This window comes from Monopterus albus, unplaced genomic scaffold (assembly GCF_001952655.1).
Source record: "Monopterus albus unplaced genomic scaffold, M_albus_1.0 scaffold24.1, whole genome shotgun sequence".
NCBI classification, from domain to species: Eukaryota; Metazoa; Chordata; class Actinopteri; order Synbranchiformes; family Synbranchidae; genus Monopterus; species Monopterus albus.
Window position 1 is genome coordinate 1,790,824 of NW_018127904.1, and position 21,668 is coordinate 1,812,491.

The 21,668-nt window shown below is 41.8% G+C and overlaps 1 protein-coding gene across 1 annotated transcript in view; it reads left to right on the plus strand.

The window, feature by feature from the left end:
* The window catches only part of dip2a (disco-interacting protein 2 homolog A), a 72,259-nt gene that overhangs the window by 34,551 nt on the left and 16,040 nt on the right, over positions 1–21,668 (plus strand). Inside the window, exons 2-11 of the mRNA XM_020594671.1 lie at positions 5,461–5,532; positions 9,011–9,130; positions 9,220–9,339; positions 13,062–13,331; positions 15,327–15,461; positions 18,426–18,545; positions 19,467–19,664; positions 19,860–19,951; positions 20,450–20,560; positions 21,561–21,664. Of these exons, the coding sequence (XP_020450327.1) occupies positions 5,461–5,532; positions 9,011–9,130; positions 9,220–9,339; positions 13,062–13,331; positions 15,327–15,461; positions 18,426–18,545; positions 19,467–19,664; positions 19,860–19,951; positions 20,450–20,560; positions 21,561–21,664 (1,342 nt within the window). The remainder of the gene's footprint in view (positions 1–5,460; positions 5,533–9,010; positions 9,131–9,219; positions 9,340–13,061; positions 13,332–15,326; positions 15,462–18,425; positions 18,546–19,466; positions 19,665–19,859; positions 19,952–20,449; positions 20,561–21,560; positions 21,665–21,668) is intronic.

A 21,668-nucleotide genomic window follows, 5' to 3' on the forward strand; every position in this document is an offset into this window, starting at 1 on the left:
GAGTGAGAGAGAGAGAGGGCGAGAAGGGGGGGTATTGGGGTAGTCATTTGAAGGGGAGGGGGAGAGTGAGGAGCGCAGGTTTTCAGAGAGAGGGAGGGGAGTGATGGGAAGGCAGAATGAGGGAGACGGGGGTTTGTTCATTCTCCTGCTCCACTATGAATGGAAACAAAGGATGCTGAAAGGCCCAACTTTTGACCACAGGACTCCTCACTTTGCCCGTTAGCAGGTTAGCGTCTGCTGACCTGACTGCATGCCTTCTGCCGCGGACCTCTTCTGCTGTTCCTTCCTCCAGCTGTGCATATCTTTCTCTCTCCCTGTGCTGAAGACATCTCATCGCTGTTCCATTGGCGCTGCTGGCTTCTGCTTGTGTCTGTTAAAACAATTTAACAGTGGTAAAAAAAAAAAATTTCTGCAGCTTGGCTAAGTTTTTTTTTTTAAGACAGTTTAATAAGTGACACATGATAAATCTGTGGTGTAGATCTGCTCTTTCTCCATCTGTCCCTCTCTTTGCCACTCATTTATATTGCTGCTTTTTATTCCTGCAATAACAGGTATATTTTCTGCATGTGTCAGACAGAAGTGAGGGAAAGCCATTTCCATTTGAGAATGAGATGGATAGTAGTCCAAACCCACTGTGCTCACCTGGAATAAGGAACTTCTGGTTCTCAAATTCACTGTCCACTGCAAATATGGACTGGAAAAATATAAGATAAGGTAAAAGCCTAACCAAGCTGTGGTTTTCTGGTGCTGAAGGGCAGACGACTTGGCTGGTGGCTTGGCTGGTGGCTTGGTTGGTGGCTTGGCAGCGGTGTTGACACATTGTGGGTGAGCTTGGCACAGGAACTGAGATTAGGGGTGGTTGGACCACCTCTTTGGCTGCACCCCACTTAGGAAGAGAGGGTGACAGTGTGGCCAGACATGAAAGGGTTTAATTTCAAGGTAAAGGATGTTTTAGGGCTGTTGACTGCTGGATAATTTGGACAAAACTTGTAGTATATAGCAGTGAGCAGAGCATTATCATGACTGGTGATAGACTGATTAATCAGGCTGATGTTTGGCATTTTTTCAATAATCGACATCAGCCAATGTCTGTGCTCACAAGGCTGATTAACAAAATGTCTCCAAGCAGTCTTTTTTTTCAACAGATGTCAGTTTTTTGATTACTTAATATAAAAAGGGGGAGTGCAGTATGAGTGATGGCAAGGATGATAGTTTAGATCGACTGTCTCCTTTCTGAAATTGGATTCAGGACTGTGTGAGAGGATAGTTTGCGGTAACAACAGTGCCAGAAAAATGCCTCTGGTCTCTAGTCAGTAACATTTTGTCTCTTCAGAAGGATGAAGGCCAGTGTCACAAGACTAGCGTTAATACCCCAAATTGTATAGGCAGCGCTGTTCTTCTGTTTCATTTCTTTCTTTCTCCTCAGTGAGCTATTTCAGGTCAGTAATTGAAAAGAGAGAATGTTTGGGGGTCAGAAGATGACTGGAATGCTTAGTATGTGTGGACAGGCATCTCTCAGGGGTTAAGATGAGGGTGAAGAGGTTAAGGTGAAGGGATGACTGGAGCCAAAGATGCTGGGTTTCGATGAAGGCAGATGCTGACTGAGGAAAGAAAACCCAGTCTTCCACCTCTGCCTCGATGATGTTTTCTAACCATCATGCTATAAGAAATGCCTTCTCTCTCACCCCTCCCTCTTGTGCTTCTTCCTTTCTGACACAGTCATTCTCAGTTTTTATAGACTCTGCACCCTACCTCCTCTCCTTCCAAGAGCTTGTTTGTAGCTGTACCCTTTTTCTTTACAGCTCAATTACATAGCATCGCCTGTAGTGATTGCAGAGAGGTGAAGGGGGTCAAATGAGGTCTTTCCCATTCTGCTGTAAATATAAGATACAGCTTTTCCCTTGTGACGGTGTAATTTGCCACAGGTGCAAAGCTTTCCTCTGCTTCCTCCATCCATGCTTTTGTCTCTCTCCTCCCTTGCATCCCACTGTCCACATCCATCCCTGTCAGTTTTTCCGACGTGTCAGGCAGGCCATATATTTACCGTTTGAATCCACCCATTTTTCTCTTATGGAGGCACTAGAAGCTCGAACACACAGGGAAAGTTGAGTGTCTGTCCAAAAATACGTAGAAATGCTAACAGACACACAAATATACATGAGTAAACACACATTTATACACACTCACATAGGGAACATATTGCCCTCAACTTTCTGGTTTTGATTCAAAGTGAGGGGTCACTGTTTAGCATTGAATGCTTGAGCCCATTCCTCCATATTTAATGAGTAAGCTGTTTGTGCTCCGATCAAAAGATTAGCTTCTTTGAGACTTGTAGCTTGATGGATCAGTGTGTGCTAGGGGCTGCTTGGCCACTGAGGCCTCTAGCCAGAATATGGAACCGGCACAGAGAATAGCCCTCTATTGTGTGGTTGTCAGGCTGGTTGGCTGCTGTGTTGCGCACACTCATACACGCTGGCATGCACATAGACATATACTGATCAGTACACACACACACACACACACACACACACACAAACAGAGACACTTATCACCAGAAGAGTCAGTGTCAGGTCAGCCAGCTCGGCCTGTGGACAGCGCTGTATTGTTGGTGGCTTCCAGCTCTCCTGGACATTTAACAGTGCAGGCATTCAGCTGTTACTGGTGACTCAGGACCAGGAGGCAAGCACAGCAACCAGTGTGACCAACAACACCTGCCTTCAACTAACATGCTGTTGTGTTCAAAGGACTTGAAGAGCAGAGAACTGGCAAAGATAATCACAGGAATATTTTGCAAAAACTTGAATAATCAATAACTAAGAACTACAAATGTTAAATGTATCAGTATGAAGGTTCATATAACATGTTCTCTATAAGTGGGTGAAGATTAAACAGGGTATTAAATACAAGATTATGTGTGCACAGTATAAATGTTTCTCAATAATATACACCAATCAGCCATAAACATTATGACCATTGACAGGTGAAGTGAATAACACTGATTATTTCGTTACCGTGGCACCTGTCAAGTGTGTGAGGTACATTAGGCAGCAAGTGAACATTCAGTTCTTGAAGTTGAATTGTTGTAAGCAGGAGAAATGGGCAGTGTAAGGACCTGAGTGACTCTGACAAGGGCCAAACTGTGATGGCTGACGACTGGGTCAGAGCGTCTCCCAGTCTGCAGGTCTTGTTGGGTGTTACCAGTCTGCAGTGGTTAGTACCAACCAACAGTTTCTAAGGAAGGACAGACAGTGAACCCATGACAGGGTCATGGACGCCCAAGGCTCACTGATGATGAGGTTGATCTACTGTAGATTAAACTTTTAAATTTCATTCATCCTTCTTCAAAAGATTCCATCTTGTCTGAATCTTTGTTAAAGTGGTTGAAAATGAGAAATACTGTACATTGATCTATGAAGAGAAACATTCAGCAGCTATAGTGGTGATATCACACCTGGAGTGGGGAGGCTGCTGAATTTGTATAAAACAGCATCTCTAACTTGTCCTCACCACCACAGTTTTCACTCCTGTTAGATAGGTTTTTCCCTGACTGGTCGACACATTCGTGCTCTTCCTGACAGTAGAACTATGGAAGCAAACAGATTCACAGAAGATGCACAGTGAGCTGCAGCTGCTGCACTGGCTCCTGTGTACACAGTATTAGGCAGGGAGGTTCAATACTTTATTAAGCAACAAGTAAAATATGGTACCCCCCCCCAACTGAGAGCCTTATAGATTCATGTAAAAGATGCAGTGTGATCCTATACACGTCAACATCAAGTCAAAAATCTGAGGCCTCAGATCGTGCATTGCCTTCCTGCCTAAATAATGCATGTCTCAAATTAAGTGACTGTTGACAGTCCTAACAGCTTGGCGTTTTGATTGGCATATTTTCCACAAGGCCCCTTGTCTTTCATAGTGTTAGAACTGGATAGCGTTTGTTAGAGAGGTCGTATTTAGGAGCATATTTGTGTACAAACGTATGGTTTACATGTAAGAGGTGCTGTCGGTCAGCCCTCTCTCGGTGAATCAATATGCCTTTTGTCAACAAGAGAGCGGTTGGCCTCAGCCTGGCCCACAGCGCTGTCTGATATGCAGAAAAACAGTGACATTGTACAGCCCCCAAATCACACATGAGCAGCCACAACCCTCCAAAATCAGTGACCTGCTTTAGTCTTTTGACAGTGGACATATGTAGATGTGTTTTTAACATTTTTGGCTTTTTTAGAAGAATTCAGTTACAAGCATTCACTGTATGTCAAGGCACAGATATTCTGCTCATTTCTTTTGTCTTGGAAAAACACATTGCAAACTCTGTGTAGCTGGTGAAGCATTTCATTTTGTGACAGCAGAAAATAAACCGCAGTGTAGTGTATTTCGGAAAGATACACTACAGCTGTAGACTCAGAGTTATGCAGGGTGTGGGGGTATGAACACCAAGAAGGCACTAATGTACATAAACATTACTTTGCTATGACTTGCTGCATATTTTATTAATGTGTCCTGCATACACTGTGTTCCCAGCCTGCATAATAATATAAACCAGATCTGCTATTTTTGTAGTCAGATTGTTATGATATGGGCCTAACGATGCGATCTTGTCCTCTTAGATCACCAACAATATAAGCAACTGATACAGTGGCAGAGTTGGGGTCATGGGTTTTCTCTTTACTTAGCGTCGTTAGTTTACAGTTAACATATGCTTGTTCTTGCTAAGTCTTCTCTCTGAGTCTAGTAGGTATTGTCCGCGTTAAGCCACTGATAAATCCAAAGTGCCATAATGTTACTTAGCCTTATACTGTGTGTGTTTGGGAGTGCAAATTGATGAACGGGCAAATGGTGTGAAAGCTCTCTGAGTGTGTTGCAATGCATAGAAAAGCACTTTACAAGTATAAGACCATTTACTGTGCCTTCATCCTCTCTCTCTACCTCTGCCCTCATTTTTCTCAGACTTCAGTTATTGCAGTTCATTTCCAGGCTTGGAAAAGTATTTATATATAGATATTCCTTTCAAACTGAGCTATGAAAATAACATGCAGCCAGATCTTATTTAATGTACCACCTTTTAATTATGTATGGGGAGACAACTGAGGCAGATGCAGTTCATGCTGACATCAGCAGTACTTTTACTTCTGGTAAAAATGCTAAAAAAATGTCCCAGACACACCAGAGAAACACAAAAGACAAGTTATTTTAAACTCTTCATTTTCAGCTGATTCAATGTAAAATGTACACACTGCAGTGTCACTTGTTTGTGTGTGTTTGAGCGTGCTGGTCATCTGCTGCCCCAGCCCTGCTCTGGTGACCTGCGGTGCCAGTGGAATCAGCCTGCTAGTGTGGTCCTGAGGCACTTGTGCATGTGCGCGCACACACACACACACACTCTAGCTGGGCACAGCTGAGCTAATGAGTCATCTCTCTGCCTCTCTCTCTCTCTCTCTCTCTCTCTCTCTGTCTGTACAGGGGACATCACTCAGAAGGGCTATGAGAAGAAAAGAGGAAAGCTGTTGGCACCATACATCCCTCAGATTCAAGGTAAGGTCAGACCTGTAGGAAATGTATTGTCCAGGACAGGTTTTTATCTTTGCCCTGGCTGCCTGTTAGTGTCACAGTTAGGATACTGTCCTTGCATGATCAAAGATAAGAAAATGTCATCATGTGTTTGTTCAGTTGTAGATATATTTGCATAGAGTACATTTTACTTTGTAAGATATTACAGTTTGACAATACAAGGAAGCAGAGATCATCATTCGAAGGCAGAGGGGAGAAAAAATCAACAGGAAAAAAAAAACAACTAAACAAAGTATAAACCAAATTCAGAATTTGCCTGCAGAATATGTATATTTTAATGGGAGTAAACTGTCTATTCAGTGATGTTAAAAACACTATAGATTAAATATCACATGGCTATAAAGTTGTCATGCAGGATGCTTCACACACCAGACAGCTAAAGCACAACCTGCCAAGCCAAATAGATAGTTTGAGTTTTTTTTATTTTTTATGCTGCTCTCATAATGCAATTACACATTTTTTTGATACAAAGTGATTTTGCTTTTTAGTTAACTTGTCTTAGATAATGGAAATTAGTTTGAGGGATATTATGTTTTCTTTTTAATTTTATTTAGGTTGTGGGTGTTTGAGAAGAGTGTATCTAGTTTAAAGCACAGGCAGGCTTGATGTGATTCAGCTGTATGTACTTGTTCCTGCTTATTATCCGTCTATGGCCTTTGACTGCGTAGGCACCAACATGCATTTATATATCAATTCAGTGTATTTTTAGCCTCAATCATACGGTCAGTCAGCGCTAGCCACTTTGAGCAGACTCTGAGGTTGAGATGGTTTGTGGCGAATGCCAGAGAAGAGTCAGTACTTCTTTCTACTCTGTCCACCATCCAGGGTCCATGGCAGTCTTTGGTTTGGCCTGGTGTCAGAATATCAGGCCTGAGTGGAAACCAGACTCTGGTGTGGGCCGCTCGCTCAAGGCTTTCCTCTGGAGTTAGCAGGCCTATTATTTAGCTTGGGCGAATCATTGCCTTCATTCTCTCTTTTGCTCCCTCTCACTCTTGTTATTATGGATTTATGCGTTTTCTTTTTGTCATTCATTGTTTGATTTATTTAGTCTGGATCCAAACACTTAAGCGTAACATGGAGCAGAAATGGACATGCTTTGGAGTGTGTGAGATTTTTTTATTTAGAACACATGCATCCTGCATGATGAATCAGTGGGTTAGAGTTTAACAGCTACATGGTTGAAATAAGAGTCCCATAGACTATAGGCTTCTGAGCTACATACAGAATTTCATAAACTGTTTTACTGCCTTATATTTTACTGTTGTTATATGTCTGTACTTGTGCCAATTTCAATAAGGTTGGTGTACAAGGCCACATTATTAGGATTTATGACCAAGGAGATTAATTTCCTCTTTACATTTTAGTGTTTGGGCGCCATCATGAGCTTTAATCACTTTTCAGACATAGTAATATAGATTAATCAGCATCAAATTAAGATCTGTTGAGAAATCTGTGTTACCTGTTTGAAAATACAGGTATGTCGTGCGCTCAATCCGATCCTGTCTTTTAGACTTGATTTTTATTTTCTGACTGTGAATGCAGCCCCAGCTCTTTTAAAATGAGTTTGCCTTTCATTTGTTAATATTAGATATATTTGGTGTAGAATCTCAAACAAGCCAAGATTATTAGTTTATGTTTCAAATATTCAACTGCGCACTTGTTGCAACTTATTAGACAAGCATATTTGCTCTGTAGTAGTGAAACGCAGCATGTCTTGTCACCGGTAGCCTAAGCGTTGGCATCAGACAGGTACTAAAAATTCATTAGGGTTCACTGTGAGCCAATAACATCTGCTGTGATGGAGCGCACCTCTGATTGGCTCATTGTGTTGTGCGTCTCAGAAGTGTTTCTGCCCAGTAACCGGGTCTGGCTTTCTGGCTTGTTTTATAGACCTTTATCCTCTGGGAGTTGGGGAAAGGTTGATGTTTGACAGGACTGGCAGAGCGATATAAGGGACTGGCATATATTGATGTCCTTGTCCATGCTCAGGGGATGCGATCGGTGTGTGTGTGTGTGTGTGTGTGTGTGTGTCAGACTCCATGCATTATGTGTCCGTATAAAGACCTCAGGCCATATTGAACCTTGTGTAATACTTAAAGTTTGTAGTATTAAATAGATATAGTTGAAGTGTGTGAATGTTGCTCAGCATTGGAGTGTGTGTGCTGCTGCTGTCTGAGAGTTGCTGACAGTGTGGCCCCCCCGTGATCCCCAAGCTGCTTGTTGAAAAGCCAGGCAGACCTCTGGCTGGTTGCTCTTGGAGCCTCTGTAACAGATCACTCTGAATGCTGTTGTAGACTGCTCCTTTATTCCAAGAAATAAATAACACAAAAGAGAGATCTGTTCCAAATCTCTTTATTTCACACTCACCAAAGGTTGTTCATTTTAGTACAAGGAGGAAGATTTTTTTTTTTTTCCCTCAACACCTCCTGGTCGAGTGTGTGACTGGCAGTGTGTTGCCTGAATGTGGCCTTGGTGAAACTGTGTCCTCAAAGGTCTGTCTAATGGCTGTACTAGTACATGTGGTTCATTTGGGCACAGGTTAGTAAAAGTTAATACCCAAGCAAAACCTCAAAACTGTCAACAGTTTGCTCATAAACACTTTTTAGCCTAATGGTAGATAAAGCTTCATTCATATTTAGGCCACTTGTTCTGGTGAAGGTCAGTGTCTTTGTCATTGACTCCTGGTGGTTGACTAGCCCATTTGCCTACTGTGTCTCGAGGCCTGGAGTTGCAGTGTAAGACAGATGCTGTTCTCTTTGGCAGCTTCCTGTTAGTGTGTCTGATGTTGTCCTTTCAGCTTGCCTAAAATAAGGCCTTTGATTGCTCAATATAGAAACACAGGCAGGTTGGGGCAGATACATTTCTTCTACTAGAGTTTGTACTATGACCTTTCTTCAGACAGTAGTACTGGGTTTCCCCTCTGATAATAACCAATAGTTCCTTATTGAAGCTTAAATGAGAACTGCATAAGCAAAAGGATGAATCACTGCTTGCATCACACAGGGCACAGGGAGGGTGACGAGTATGAGAGTTTGATAATTTTAGAACGCTCCAGTTAGAGGATGTTGTCTTACTGAAATTCATGGTGCTTAATCACCTCCTTTCTGTTATGTCTGTAATTTGCATATTCTTCCCTTGCAAAGCTTGAAGGCAACTGAGAAGCTGCAATACAGGCTGGGTTAATTAAAGTGAATACTTTCTCAACTCCAAGCTGCTGTATTAGAAGAAAGCAGTTTAAGTAGGGATTACCATTAATCTTCTGGATACTTGATCTGGTGGAGCAATGTTCAGCAGCGTTGCTCTATATCCTACACATTCTGCAGAGATTGTATGTGCTCATATTTCTGATACTGATGTGCTTTAGAGCAGTAGAGGGAAGTATGCTTTTTATTTCTCTCCTGTTATCCACCATCCTTTCTCTGCTTTGAACGTGTCTATGCAGGTGTAGATCCATCTCTGCAAATTGACAACAGGATCCAGGCCTCCTCCCAAGCTATTCTTCCAGCTTCCAAACCCAACAGGTCCCGGGCTGCCAATGCACGAGATGAACGCTTCAGATCTGGTAATCATGTGTTTATACTGCCAAAAAGTTTGAAATGCCTGGTGCTCTCTGTTATGCTGGGGCTAAACTGTATTGATGTGGTCTCTTAGATCTGCACACAAAGGCCGTCCAGGCAGCTTTGGCCAAGTACAAAGAGAGGAAGATGCCCATGCCCTCCAAGAGACGATCTGTACTAGTTCAGTCTTCTGTCGAGGCATGCACTCCGCCAGGTGAGGCCGTCTATTGTCCACTGTGCTTGTGTTGACACCAGATTGTTTACATGTTTCCATGAGCACTGGAGTGTGGGATGTTGTTGTGTCCAGTTATTGAAAATGATGTTGCCAAGCATTTGCTACTGGAAAGAATTGTGCACTTTCATGAATATGTCTGTTCATGGTTACTATAAAGGACTCAGTTCTCACCGTCACGTTCCCAGACAGACCTTCCCACATGCATTGCATAATCAGATTTTTGACATAGACTGAAAATGTCACCTTTCGCCTGCTTTTATAACAGTCTGTGTTGTGTGGGTCATTTTGTTTGAATTTATAGCATTTTACTGCATTCTGCAGCTTCTTCCAGTGGGATTTCCAAAGCCCAAAAGACCCATTTCTGTTGTCAGTTGTGCCCACATCTTTCCCAAAGAAAGTAGTAAGTCAGTAACAGAAAACTTGCCAGTCTCTTAAACACTGCAGTGATTCTGCTGTTATTGTATAAGAGTTAATTGTGGTGGACCTTAGAGCCTTGCGTCTTAGGTAAAGAGAGGACACAGAGGTGGAGTAAGTAACAGGAGTAAAAGCTTATACATTGTGGTTTAAACAGGATGTGATTGCTCCACAAAATCATATTCTGCATATATATAATGGTTGCTACAGGTGTTGGTGCTCACGCAGTGGCAATGATTATTTTAGCCATTTAAACATTATGTCTGATATTTGCAGATGTCATAAGATTACATTAGCATTATCATTAAAGGTCCTCTGTAGAGTTTTTAGCCACTAATGGCGCAAGTAGAGTATTTTCTTTTTTTTTTTTTTTTTTTGTGGGGCAGTGTTCATCATTAAAGGTCCTCTGTGGAGTTTTTAGCCACTAATGGCGCAAGTAGAGTTTTTTTTTTTTTTGGGTGAGCAGGTTACAATATTGTTATCTAAAGCTAACACACATTTGCATGGATCAAGTTCTCTTTTTTGCTTCTTGCATATATTATTATATGCATTTACTGGCCTATATCCAGTCACACTATGTGTCTGACCACGTCTAATTGTGAAGAACTAGTAGTAATGAGAATAAAATCTAATTTATATACAAACTTCATTCAGTAATATGTGGCATAGTTGGACTGTAGATGCCTCAGTCAACCAGAAATATAGCCAGTATGTAAACCAACAATTACAATATACAGTACACAAAGCAAAAGTAATTAGGAACACAGAAAACATGCCAAAACACTGCTCACCATGTGTGACATTAAAATTAACATTAGTTTAAGACTGACAATGTGAGCATTTAAGTACAGTGTCTGTCTTGTTTCAGTTTAATAGAACAACTTTGTAATCCACAAAGTGATTTATAATTGGATGGACTGAGTCTGGATGCTCCAGTATCCATATGTTCATCGTAGAGTCACACCAGCCACTTCCGCCAATAGGATTCCGGGTTTTAAACTGCTGGGCTTTATTGATAGACCTGTCTTTGTTTGCTTGAATGCAATAAGGCACAAGAATAACTGAGAAATCACCATATCTGCTTCAGTCTTTCTTTTATGTCCCTCTCTGCCTCCAAATATCCACCGCTGCCTGTCTTTCTCTGACTCACTCTTCACATTATTCTTCTTTTGCCTGTATATCTGTGACTAATTGCTCTCTTTCTTTCCAGTCCTTTCCACCTCTCTACTTCTACTTTGCATTTGTTCTCTGACCCTCTCTTTTCCTGTTCCTCTACGTAACTGTGTCAAGGTTACTGAGAGAGGTTTTAGAGAAGAAGGGAATAAAAAACAGAATCATAAATGCGAGATAAGCCCCATGAGTCGGTTGGCTGTGGAGACATTAAATTTTAGCTTGTTATAATCAAACCTACTCCAGCCTTTCTCTGACAGCCTCAAGGCTGCGGGGAAGCTTGAGGAATGTAACGGTGATTTTAATAGTTTCTCAGTTAATGGACTTTACTTGTAACTACATATTGTGAGCGATTACTAGGCAGATTAATCACAAAGGCTCATTAGTTTAGAGAACATCAGACATCTGCTGATCACACACAAAGGCTTAATCTCTGGGTCCTGAATGTCTCTCCTCCTCTCACTGGACTTGGGATCAGTTTTCCACATGATTAAAGTTTTGTTTTGAACAATATGCTCAGACAGATAGTGTTATATTTTGCGACGTGAATGAGCTTTGTACCTTTCTCAGGGGGAAAGGAGAAGCTACTATTGTTACATTAATGATGAATAATGGGCACCAGTGTGGCCTTGCTAGGTAATTCTGAAAAAGGTTTTTGTTTATAATCTGAGTATTTTATTAACTCAAGTGGCTGATGCGTAAGTCCAATGAGACCTTTCCGTTCTCTGCCAAATGCAAGAGACTGGCCTGCTCTTTTGTAGCTTCAGTCATCCTATTGAAAGAACAGACGTTTCTGGGAGTGTAATAGATGTAGAATGTGCTCATTTTAAAGATCCTTACTTTACTTTGATGTTGGTCCTGTTTTGGGTCATTTTTGCTGAGACCAATTGCTCACATTAGCTTCAAGCGAGACTGGGGTTTTGTCCAAGTCATATAAACTTGAGCATACCTACACAACTCTTAGTAAAGCTTTCCTTTACAACACTGGATAGTTAGGTTTCTGGCTAAACTGTATGCAAGTAGTTTATGTATGCATTTTTGCAATCTTTATTTGAAGCAACACCGTAAAGCACAAATACCATCAATTAGGTAATGTACGAGTCCACGGACACACTAAAAAGAAAACTCACTTATTTTTGGTCCTAGAACATACATATTTTTCAGGACTGTAATTCAACATACTAAACCTAAGAGTTATAAGTTCTTATAGTGGTGTAGATTTTTAGCAATACCAACTGTACACATAAACTCAGGTGGCAGTTAGGAACACTTAGCTAAAACTAATACAGTCTAGGTGTTTGTTATTTAACCAAGCGTCACTGATATAAATAGGGTGGTCAAAATAATAGAAGCATCTTTTTTTATAATGCAGGATAGTTAAATATCAGTACAAGCGACTTCTTCCAAAATGACCATGCAGTTGAATCAATAACTCTTAACAGTTTCAGCAAAAACTGAACATTATTGCCTTTATGAAGGAAGGGTTTGTTGCAGGACTTGAGCATTAGGCTTCATTAGTTTTGGGTAGATATGCCTGTTAAATTGCCAAATGAGTCTATAGCACTGTACAATCTGTCTCATATATTAAATAGCCTATTTACTCAAACGTTGCTGTTGTTTGTTATATTACTGCAAGTTTCCTGTCTACTTGAGGTCTGTAAAAAATACAACCTCCAACCTCTTGTTTTCTCACACCACTTAATTTGTTCTCACTCCTCATGTCTACAAATATGAAACTCTCTCCTTTGTCTTTTGCCAAAGTGTATTACACCTTATCATTTGTACTGTATATAGTACACAAATAATTGAAATGTGTTTACAGGCAGTCAAATACAGAAGACATACCTGTGAAGCCATAGCACGTTTAAAAACAAGCATCCATCAGCTTCTCAGCTTCCATCTCTCATTGAAATCATCTGGCCATCCCACCGACTTATATGTACTTTGTCCAGTATCTATAAGTAGAACATTGCATCATCAGCATATTACCTAAATCCAGTGTTTTATTTCCAAATTTTCCCATCTTGTTTTTTTCTTTTGCCCCGGTGACACTTAAAACAGCCCCATGTTCTTGTACACTATTGTGATGCATACTTGTCTTGACCTGTCAAACACAGACACTTCCTCAGCGTCAGAAGACGAGGGCTCGCTGCGCCGCCAGGGACGCCTGGCCACCTCCACACCCTACCAGGGCCACGGCCACCCAGCTGTTGAGCATTGGTTTAATCGTGTCATCCAAGGTTCGTCCACCTCATCCTCCGCATCATCCACCTCATCCCACCCCGGAGGGAGATCTGTCACCACCACCAACACCACTGCCCACACAGCCCTCAACGCCAACGCCTCAGCTACCGCACTGGTCGACCTTATGGCACACACCCAGCTAGGTCAGTCTCACACTCCATCACATTTCAGTTGGCCTGCCTGTATGGTCTTTGCATTTGTTTTTAAAATAATGCAACCACTCACCTCTACTTAGCTCAGAGATAAATACATTTTGCTCAACGTTTTTTCCCCTCCTCCTGCTATTTGAGAAGTGTGTCAAAAATGTCTCATGTGGTTGTGAGCTAAAGTAAGAAGGTATTTCGGAACCACAATGACATAATGTGTTCATTCCATGCAAGAAAACACTATCTACTGTTTAGAAATGATTTCCTGCATGCACTGTAGTATTCTCGCTATTCAGGTGTACTGGTGGAAGAGTAACCACAGTGGGATTTATACTCAAATACAGTTAAACCTTCAGCAAACATTCTGCTTAAATGTATGATTTAAAATTCTTCTAAGTATATTTTTAAATCAGAAGCAGACAGATTTTTAGACTTTTTCCATTGTTTCACATTTACTGATTTCAGCAGAGGTTTGGTGCTACCCAGTTGTTATTATTATTGTCAATCCAAACATAACATCTAAAACAGTTATTGTGTCGCTCAGACTGTTTTTGTGTAACTGTAGCTTAATCGCTGTCAGGCAGCGGTGCCCTGCACATTTGTTGCAGCGGAGGCCTTATCTCCCTTCAGTTACACAAACGCACTTGATGAGGCAAGACAAAGGGAACAAGAGACAGAACTTTAATTCACATCTTTCTAATTAATCGTCTCCGTCTGCTATCTCACTGTCGTTCAGTCAAGTAAAGGGGCTCTCAGCCACTTCCCTGTCAAAGCTACTTGTCGCATGTTGTCATGTGAGTGTCACAAGCTGGTTAATGAGATCCAGTACATTTACCTCCATCCGTCTGTCAGCAGCAGCAAAGTGTCTTGCTCGCGTATGTGTGTGTCTGTATGCGTTGCTGGTGGAACGATATCTTATTAGGATGGAGCTGTCTGATTGCTGTCCAGCACATCTCCCCTCAAGGTTGCTGTCATAAAGTAGCAGCAGTGAGCACTGCTGAATGGAGCTGTAAATAAATCTCCCATAACACCCTCTTCCTTGGCCCTTCAAACTCTGATTCTGTGAGTCATTCTCTTCAGCAATAGAAAATGACTGGTAGACCATCATACATGGAGAATATTTAGAGTAATGTGGATGGTCACGACCAAACATGACCTTTGGATTTGAAATCATACATTTGTCCTGTGTACATATCATATCCAGACTGTATATATTTGGATGGTTAAGTTTTGTCCTTCAAGCTCTGTGCTTCAGCACATCCAACTTGAAAGGTTTACATCCATATAGAAAGATCTGGTTGGGGGGATATAACCCATTTAAACAGTTTAACACAGTGCCCAAATCACAAAGATTCAGAGGTAGTAGGACTTTTAGTTGCTACTGAACTGTGTGGCAGTTCAGTCATGCACAGAAAAGCTTACACATGGCTCAGTTGACTGAGTTGAAAATTGTCATTTAGATTGAGGTGGAGTTGTCAATATGAGGAGTAAAGAGGTGACGAGGAGCATTGGTAGCAGTTGGCGTTTCCTATTAGGGTTATTGATCTGGATTAAGGAAGTCTTGGCATTGTGTTATTAGCTGATCTGTGTAACTTTACTGTGGGACATCTATTTTAGAGTTGAGCACACAAAGGGCATACAAAAGGAGGCCATCGCAGTGTCCTCAGACTTGGCTGTTATTCATATTAGACAGACATCTTGTGCTCTGTGGGTACAGTACTCACTGAGGGGAATGTATCTGCTAAATAGAAACATTCATACCTCAATCTGGCAGGTACTTAAAATGGAGGTAAAAACATGACCTCCTTGTTAAATTCTCTCCTGCAGTGAAAGCCATTCCACATACAGACAACAAAAGGGCTCCTAGCCTCTCAGTCAAATTTCTAGGCTGTCCCATCAGTTTGCTTGCTAACTTAGAATTTCATTTCGTTGTGGCAGCCTAAAGTAGCCTGGCGTTTGACCTTTTAATCCCCGACACCCCACTCATCACAGATAACCACTCAGCACCCCCTGATGTGACAGGGCTGTCGGAACGCACCTCGTTTCACATGGAGCGGCCCCAGGTGGCCTCAGTACGAGGTGTTTCTCGTGGCTACAACCAGATCAGCATCATGGAGACCGCAGATGGTGAGTTTCTTACTTGCACACACACATACACAGTCAACTTCCTTTCCCTTTCTCACCTGCTGTCTGTTCCTCTGTTTCATTCCGACTGGCGAGTGACCCTCTTGTGTTGCTATGGCAACAGTGCAACCCCCCCACCACCACTACCACCACCAAAAAGCCCACTATGTTTTTATCTTGAAGTTTTAGGTCATTATCAAATAAAAATATGTGGATAATGATTTAGACATGAACAATGTTGGCTTCAGTCTTAAAGAAAGGAAAGTTATTTGAGTAATGGGTCATAAACTGGATTATTACAGATGGTGTTCTTGGCATGTTTTTAGTGAGTCAGTCAATAACATTAACAGCTTCCAAACATCATTCTTCAGCAGTTTCCAGATCAGTCACCATAGATATTAACAATAGATGCTGTGAAGTGTACAGATGGTAACATGTTGAATTTAAACCAAGAGCATGGTGTCAATACAGTGCATAAAATATCAGTTTAACTTCTACTTTTTTCTGTTCTTTTTTTTATCTATATGAATTATTTTTATGACAGATGTTCATACACTTCTTATCCTCTGTAAGTTTGAGCATCTATGTGTTTGGATTCATCTGGGTTTTCACTGCTAATAAATGCTAAACCAGCCCACCTGGCTGACCCATAAGGAGAAATTGTTTTTGATGCAAACAGTGTTGTTTTTACCCTGTCTATTTTACTGTGTGGCATTCAGGAAGTTTCAAACCTCCTATGCTAGTCTTCCCACATAGGTTATTAAAAAAATGACACCAATCCTATTTTTGGTGTTGAGGTACTCTTCATAAGCCCCCTCTCACCTGCATTTAGCTGCTGGTAGATGTCTCATGTGTTTGTCATTGACATCCTGATATGTCTCTCCTCCAGGCTGTGAGTGGAGAGGTGAAGGATTGCTCAGTTTAATGGATGGTATTTACAATTGTTCCTCCAACTCAGTCTGCTATATGTGCACTCTGCTGCATGTGCATTTGTGTGTTTGTGCCTTCGCCTATACTGTCAGCTCTAGCACTTGTCCAAACCTTGTGTGTTTTTTCAAAAATATATGCAAAGCCACAGCGAATCCTCTGTGTGTGTGTGTAGCTGAAAGCTTTGCAAAGGTTTTAGGATTTATAGCATTTTAGCAGTGTCTAAACTAAATGCTCTTCAGCTTGATCGCGTCGAGGCAGATGTGTAAAAGAGTCTTTTCGTTCGTTCTTGTGAATACTTAGCATGTTGACATACTGGTTCCCTTTCTCGTACTGATGACTTGTCAGGTTTTATTTCCCACTAGATTCTGCGACACCAGCCTGTTAGCCTGTAGGCACATGGTGAGTTATTTGATGGCAGCTGTCTAGCACTGCTGTTCTTTTAGTAGTTGGGTGTAGAAAACATCCCACACAGTGACCTCATCTGTAGTTGGATGCAGATTCTGCAGCATGCGTTGATTTCTGATGGCGCATGTAACCCTTTGCCTTTGCTACCCAAGGATATGTTATTCCTTCTTCGCATCCTATGAAAAGATGAAAACCAACACTGGGTTAATCCTGCTAACAAGTCCTAATTGTGTATTCAAAGCCCAATAGTACTTATGGCTCTGTGCCAACTTCTTTGTTGCCCAAAAACCATTTAAAATAAAGAGTCTCACTGTTGCACTAGCTAGCATGTTCCTTCATTATACTGAACATGAGCACTGTACTTCATTTTGGGTCAGTCCCACATACACTGCTCTGCTGCTGAAAATAGTCCCCAGTAAGTAGTAAGGTTTGCTAACAGCGCATTGCTAATTTCTAAAATGAAATTGTATATTTGTAATCTGGTTTTGGACTGACAGCTTTATCTCCATTGTTGCTAAGTTGTTGCCTTTTGCAGTTCTCATTACTGCATATGCATTAAAAAAAAAAAGCTCAGTGATCTCAGAGCTCTTGAATGGGTGGGGCTCAGGGCCCTCAGATGTTGTCCTGTGTGTCTGGGGCTTTCTAATTGGCCCTTTAGGTGCCGTGCTGACCCCCACATGTCTGCTCCCAGTACATCTGTCTCCTACATGAGGAGGCAGAGTCTGTCTTAGCCAGGCTTATTATAGTAAGATAGATCAGGCAAGCTGAGTGCAGCTGTGGCCTTCGTCTCCTGTGGCTGTCTGGAATGTTTGACACAAACTACTCCCTCTGCCTGAACTAAGTGTGAAATCATATGGAGGAAATAATGTCCTGTGATGATTATAGTCCGCACATGTTCATATTCGACATGGAGAGAAATCTAACTGGACACCACCTCTCTTTCTCTGTTGTTTCTTGTATTTTCTCTCCTTTGCTGTCTTTCAGCTTATGTCTTTACAAAGATCCCTGACTCTGTAATTTTGCCTTTTGAGTGTTTTCTGGTTCAGCGTTCTTGTGCACAGCAATATAAAAAGTTTACTAAAGATCAAGTTTAACATACAGTATATGTCAGAGGAGATTCATATATTTGACTTGATTGTGGTGTGGATGATTTTAGCCTCATCATTATGAGTTTAGTAGAGCACAAGTAAAGCAGACACCTTTTCAGGCATCTCATGAATCAGTGCAGGGAGGACATCTTTGTTGCTAGGCAGCAGGCGAGGCTGCTTCATGTTCTCTGCTTTATTTGGCCTTTGAGGTTTCAGTATTTCAAGAGCATCCTGACTGAAAGACTAACTTTTGACCCCCAGGTGACTGTAGAGGACCTCCTCGTCCACTGTCTTATTGTCTTGCCTCAGTATGACTGACACGTGGTTGTCCTCTGTCTCATTAGAATGCGACGCTGATCTTTTCTCTTTGCTATTTTTATCTGTCCTCCCCTCATCCATTTCTCCTCCTTGTCTCATCAATCTCTCAATCTATGTAAATGTCTTTCTCTACTGTCGCTGCCCCATGTCATTCCTTTTTTTTGTATTTCATTCCATATCTTTTGACGTGCCGTGTTTTTACATCCCCTCCATTCTCATTGTGTAGGTGTTCCAGTCAACAGTCGTGTCTCCTCCAAAATCCAGCAGCTTCTCAACACTCTGAAGAGACCAAAGCGACCGCCATTGTGCGAGTTCTTTGTTGATGACTTTGAGGAGCTTCTGGATGGTAAGCTGGCCTGAAAGTCATTAAATAAGTCCGGAAAAATCATGCTGATCAGAGCCTTCAGCAATTAAATGCTGAGTTTGACACAAACACCGCTGTTTTGTTGAGTATGACAGGCGTATCAGCTGACAGGAATTTTTGTAACTCTCAAAGGAGATTTCCAGTTTCAGTAGAGTAATGGTTATCGAATTCTTACTGCAGCTGAGATAACAATGGTCACACTGACTTGACCACACCTCCCGAATAAACAGTCAAGGTGCACTTTTAAATCACTTGTTGTTGTTTTGTCTTGTGTTGGAGCTGAGACCACTAGAAATACAAAGTTGACCAGTCCTGTTTAAGCATTTCTTCCATTCCAGCCAGCCCATAGTGGATTTTGGGTGGTACTCTGCCAGGCTGAATAAACACTGTGCAAATGAAAAAGCAGCAGGTAATTGTAAAGCCTCTCTGACTCTGGCACAGAGGTTGTGGTATGGCAAGCCTCAGTGGTTTGCAGAAACACAAACACACACACACACAGCTGAAATGGGAGTAGACCTAACACACTAACACTGTCTGTTCCTGATAGAGGTGGGGGGTTTTTTGGTGGGACTTCATCTTGCCAGCTCATCTAACAGAGTTTGGGAAGGCATGAGGGAATACTAGCAATGGAGAAATAGGCGTTTGAAGAAAGAGATTAAACCTGTGACACAGTGCATCCTTTAATCCTCCAGCTTTTCCTCATCACTCACTCCCATCTCAGTGTCTTTCAGTTCCATGTGTTACTTTGTCTTCCTTTCAAGTTTACCATCTCTATGTAAATCAGTCTCTCAAATTGCACGGACAGCACCCCGGCACAAGAAGATAACTCTGCTTTGTTGCACAGAATGTTCACTGGATTCACCCTTCCACTGATGCTCTGTTCTTTTCCCCCTGTGTGTTTAGTCCAGCAACCAGATCCCAACCAACCAAAGCCAGAAGGCCAACAGATGAGTCCCTTGGAAGGAGAGCCTCTTGGGGTGGTCACCAACTGGTCTCGATCCTTGTCAGCAGCCTTACAGCGGTGGGGTACAACTCAGCCCAAGAGTCCCTGTCTGACGGCACTTGACAATGCTGGCAAGCCGGTCTACACACTCACCTATGGTAGGTACCTGTGGATGGAGACAGAAAACAACAAAATAACATTTTTCATGTATAAATAATGGACAAGGAAGTTATGTCTGTACATACTTTTGTCATCTGTCAGACTAAGCTGTTTTGTGTATTTGAAGGTGGATTTGTGGATAAGGAGTTTTTAAATCCAAGGAAATATTTGACAGTGTGTGCTCACCTCTATAGGCAAACTGTGGACCCGCAGTCAGAAACTGGCCTACACTCTTCTTAACAAGCTGAGCAGCAGAAATGAGCCTTTGCTCCTGCCTGGAGACAGAGTAAGTCATGAGATCAACCTGTGGTCAGTGTTGATCAGTTGCATGTTACACTCCTTGTTGCACTTCAGACATTTGGCTGATGCTCCTAAAATGATATCCAATAAGTGCAACAGTAGAATAAGCTCAAATTTCTCAACAGCCATTTACCGGCAATAACCAGCAGGTTATACAAAGTCTTGAGCTATACAAGACTCTGAACATAAAATAGTGCTGAAAATGAAATAGGATAGCAGAAGAAGAAAAGTTGATCATACCTCGTTGGTATGTCCTTGACATATTTCTGCAGAAGGCTGCATTTAGTGGTCTGTTTTCTATTTTCTCATGTTTTTGTTCAATTTTTACAAATACACTGACATTATCTAATTACTTGTGAAGTGAAGCAAATGATTGGTTTCAGGTTCTGTCCATGATGCTTGCTTCACCATATCTTTACTTAAAACAGGAAGTGCATAACATATCATATTGTCTCATAACATCCTGTCCGTCATACACCTGTAGGTTGCACTTGTGTTCCCGAATAACGATCCAGTGATGTTCATGGTGGCCTTCTATGGCTGTCTCCTGGCGGAGCTAGTGCCTGTGCCTATTGAAGTGCCACTGACCAGAAAGGTAAAAACAAAATACCAGTCCCCTGGGAAACGTTTGATATTTTTTTGTGCTGCACAATCACTGAAGAGCAGTGGTGACACCTGCTGGACATGAGCCCCTAAATGATTGAACAGTACACAAGATGTGTACAGTCTGACAGTCATCTTGTTCCAGTGGGTATTGGATTTATTCTGATATTCCCGAATCTCTGTTTATACCACATGTGGTACATGATTACAGCTGTGGCGGTATCAACATCTTTCAAATGTTCTAAAATGGATTGAATGGATTCAAGTGTTAAAATGGATTGAAGTTCTCAAGACAATTGTCAGCTCAGACTGAACTAAGTATATCATGGTTACACAGGGAGATGCCTGTATTGATGCCTGTTCTGGATTGCTCTGTATGAGCATGCTGTTGGCAGAGTCTGTACTGTAATTAATGAGATTTGAGCAAGGTGAGACGATGTGTAATTCCAGGCAAAATATTAGATCGCAGGCCAAGTGTTCTCAGGAGCCAGAAATGTTCACTTACTCTGCCAACTCCGTTTTTTTCTCATTCATTCCCTTTCTTTATTTATTTATGTCCTCCCCGTATCCTTCTCTGTCTCTTCTGTCTCACTTTTCATCACCCCCATCTTTTTTCCTCCCATACCCCCTTCCAGTATCTCACTGCACAGCACACTTTACTCAGAATGAGTTTAGCTGTAAGACAGTCAAATATTAGCAAGTGTTTGTCAGATCTTGGGTTTCACTCCTGTTATAATCAGGCTTTGATGCTCAGCAGTACAGTTTTTAATAGTGACTGGCTGTCATTCAACTTGCTTACATGCTGTTGCTTTGATGTAGGATGCCCCGAAGTTTCTTTCATTACTCATCAGTCTTTTTCTCCCTGTTACAATTCCCACATTCCCTTAGTGAAACATTTCTCACAGCTTTTATGTTCTGAATATTATTGTTCTTAATAGTTGACCATGGTATGACTTGATTTTTTTTCCCCCCCATCCTCTTTGGTTGTCCAGGATGCAGGGAGTCAACAGATTGGCTTTTTGTTGGGCAGCTGTGGCGTCACGTTGGCACTGACCACCGATGCTTGTCAGAAAGGCCTGCCCAAGGCACAAACAGGGTAG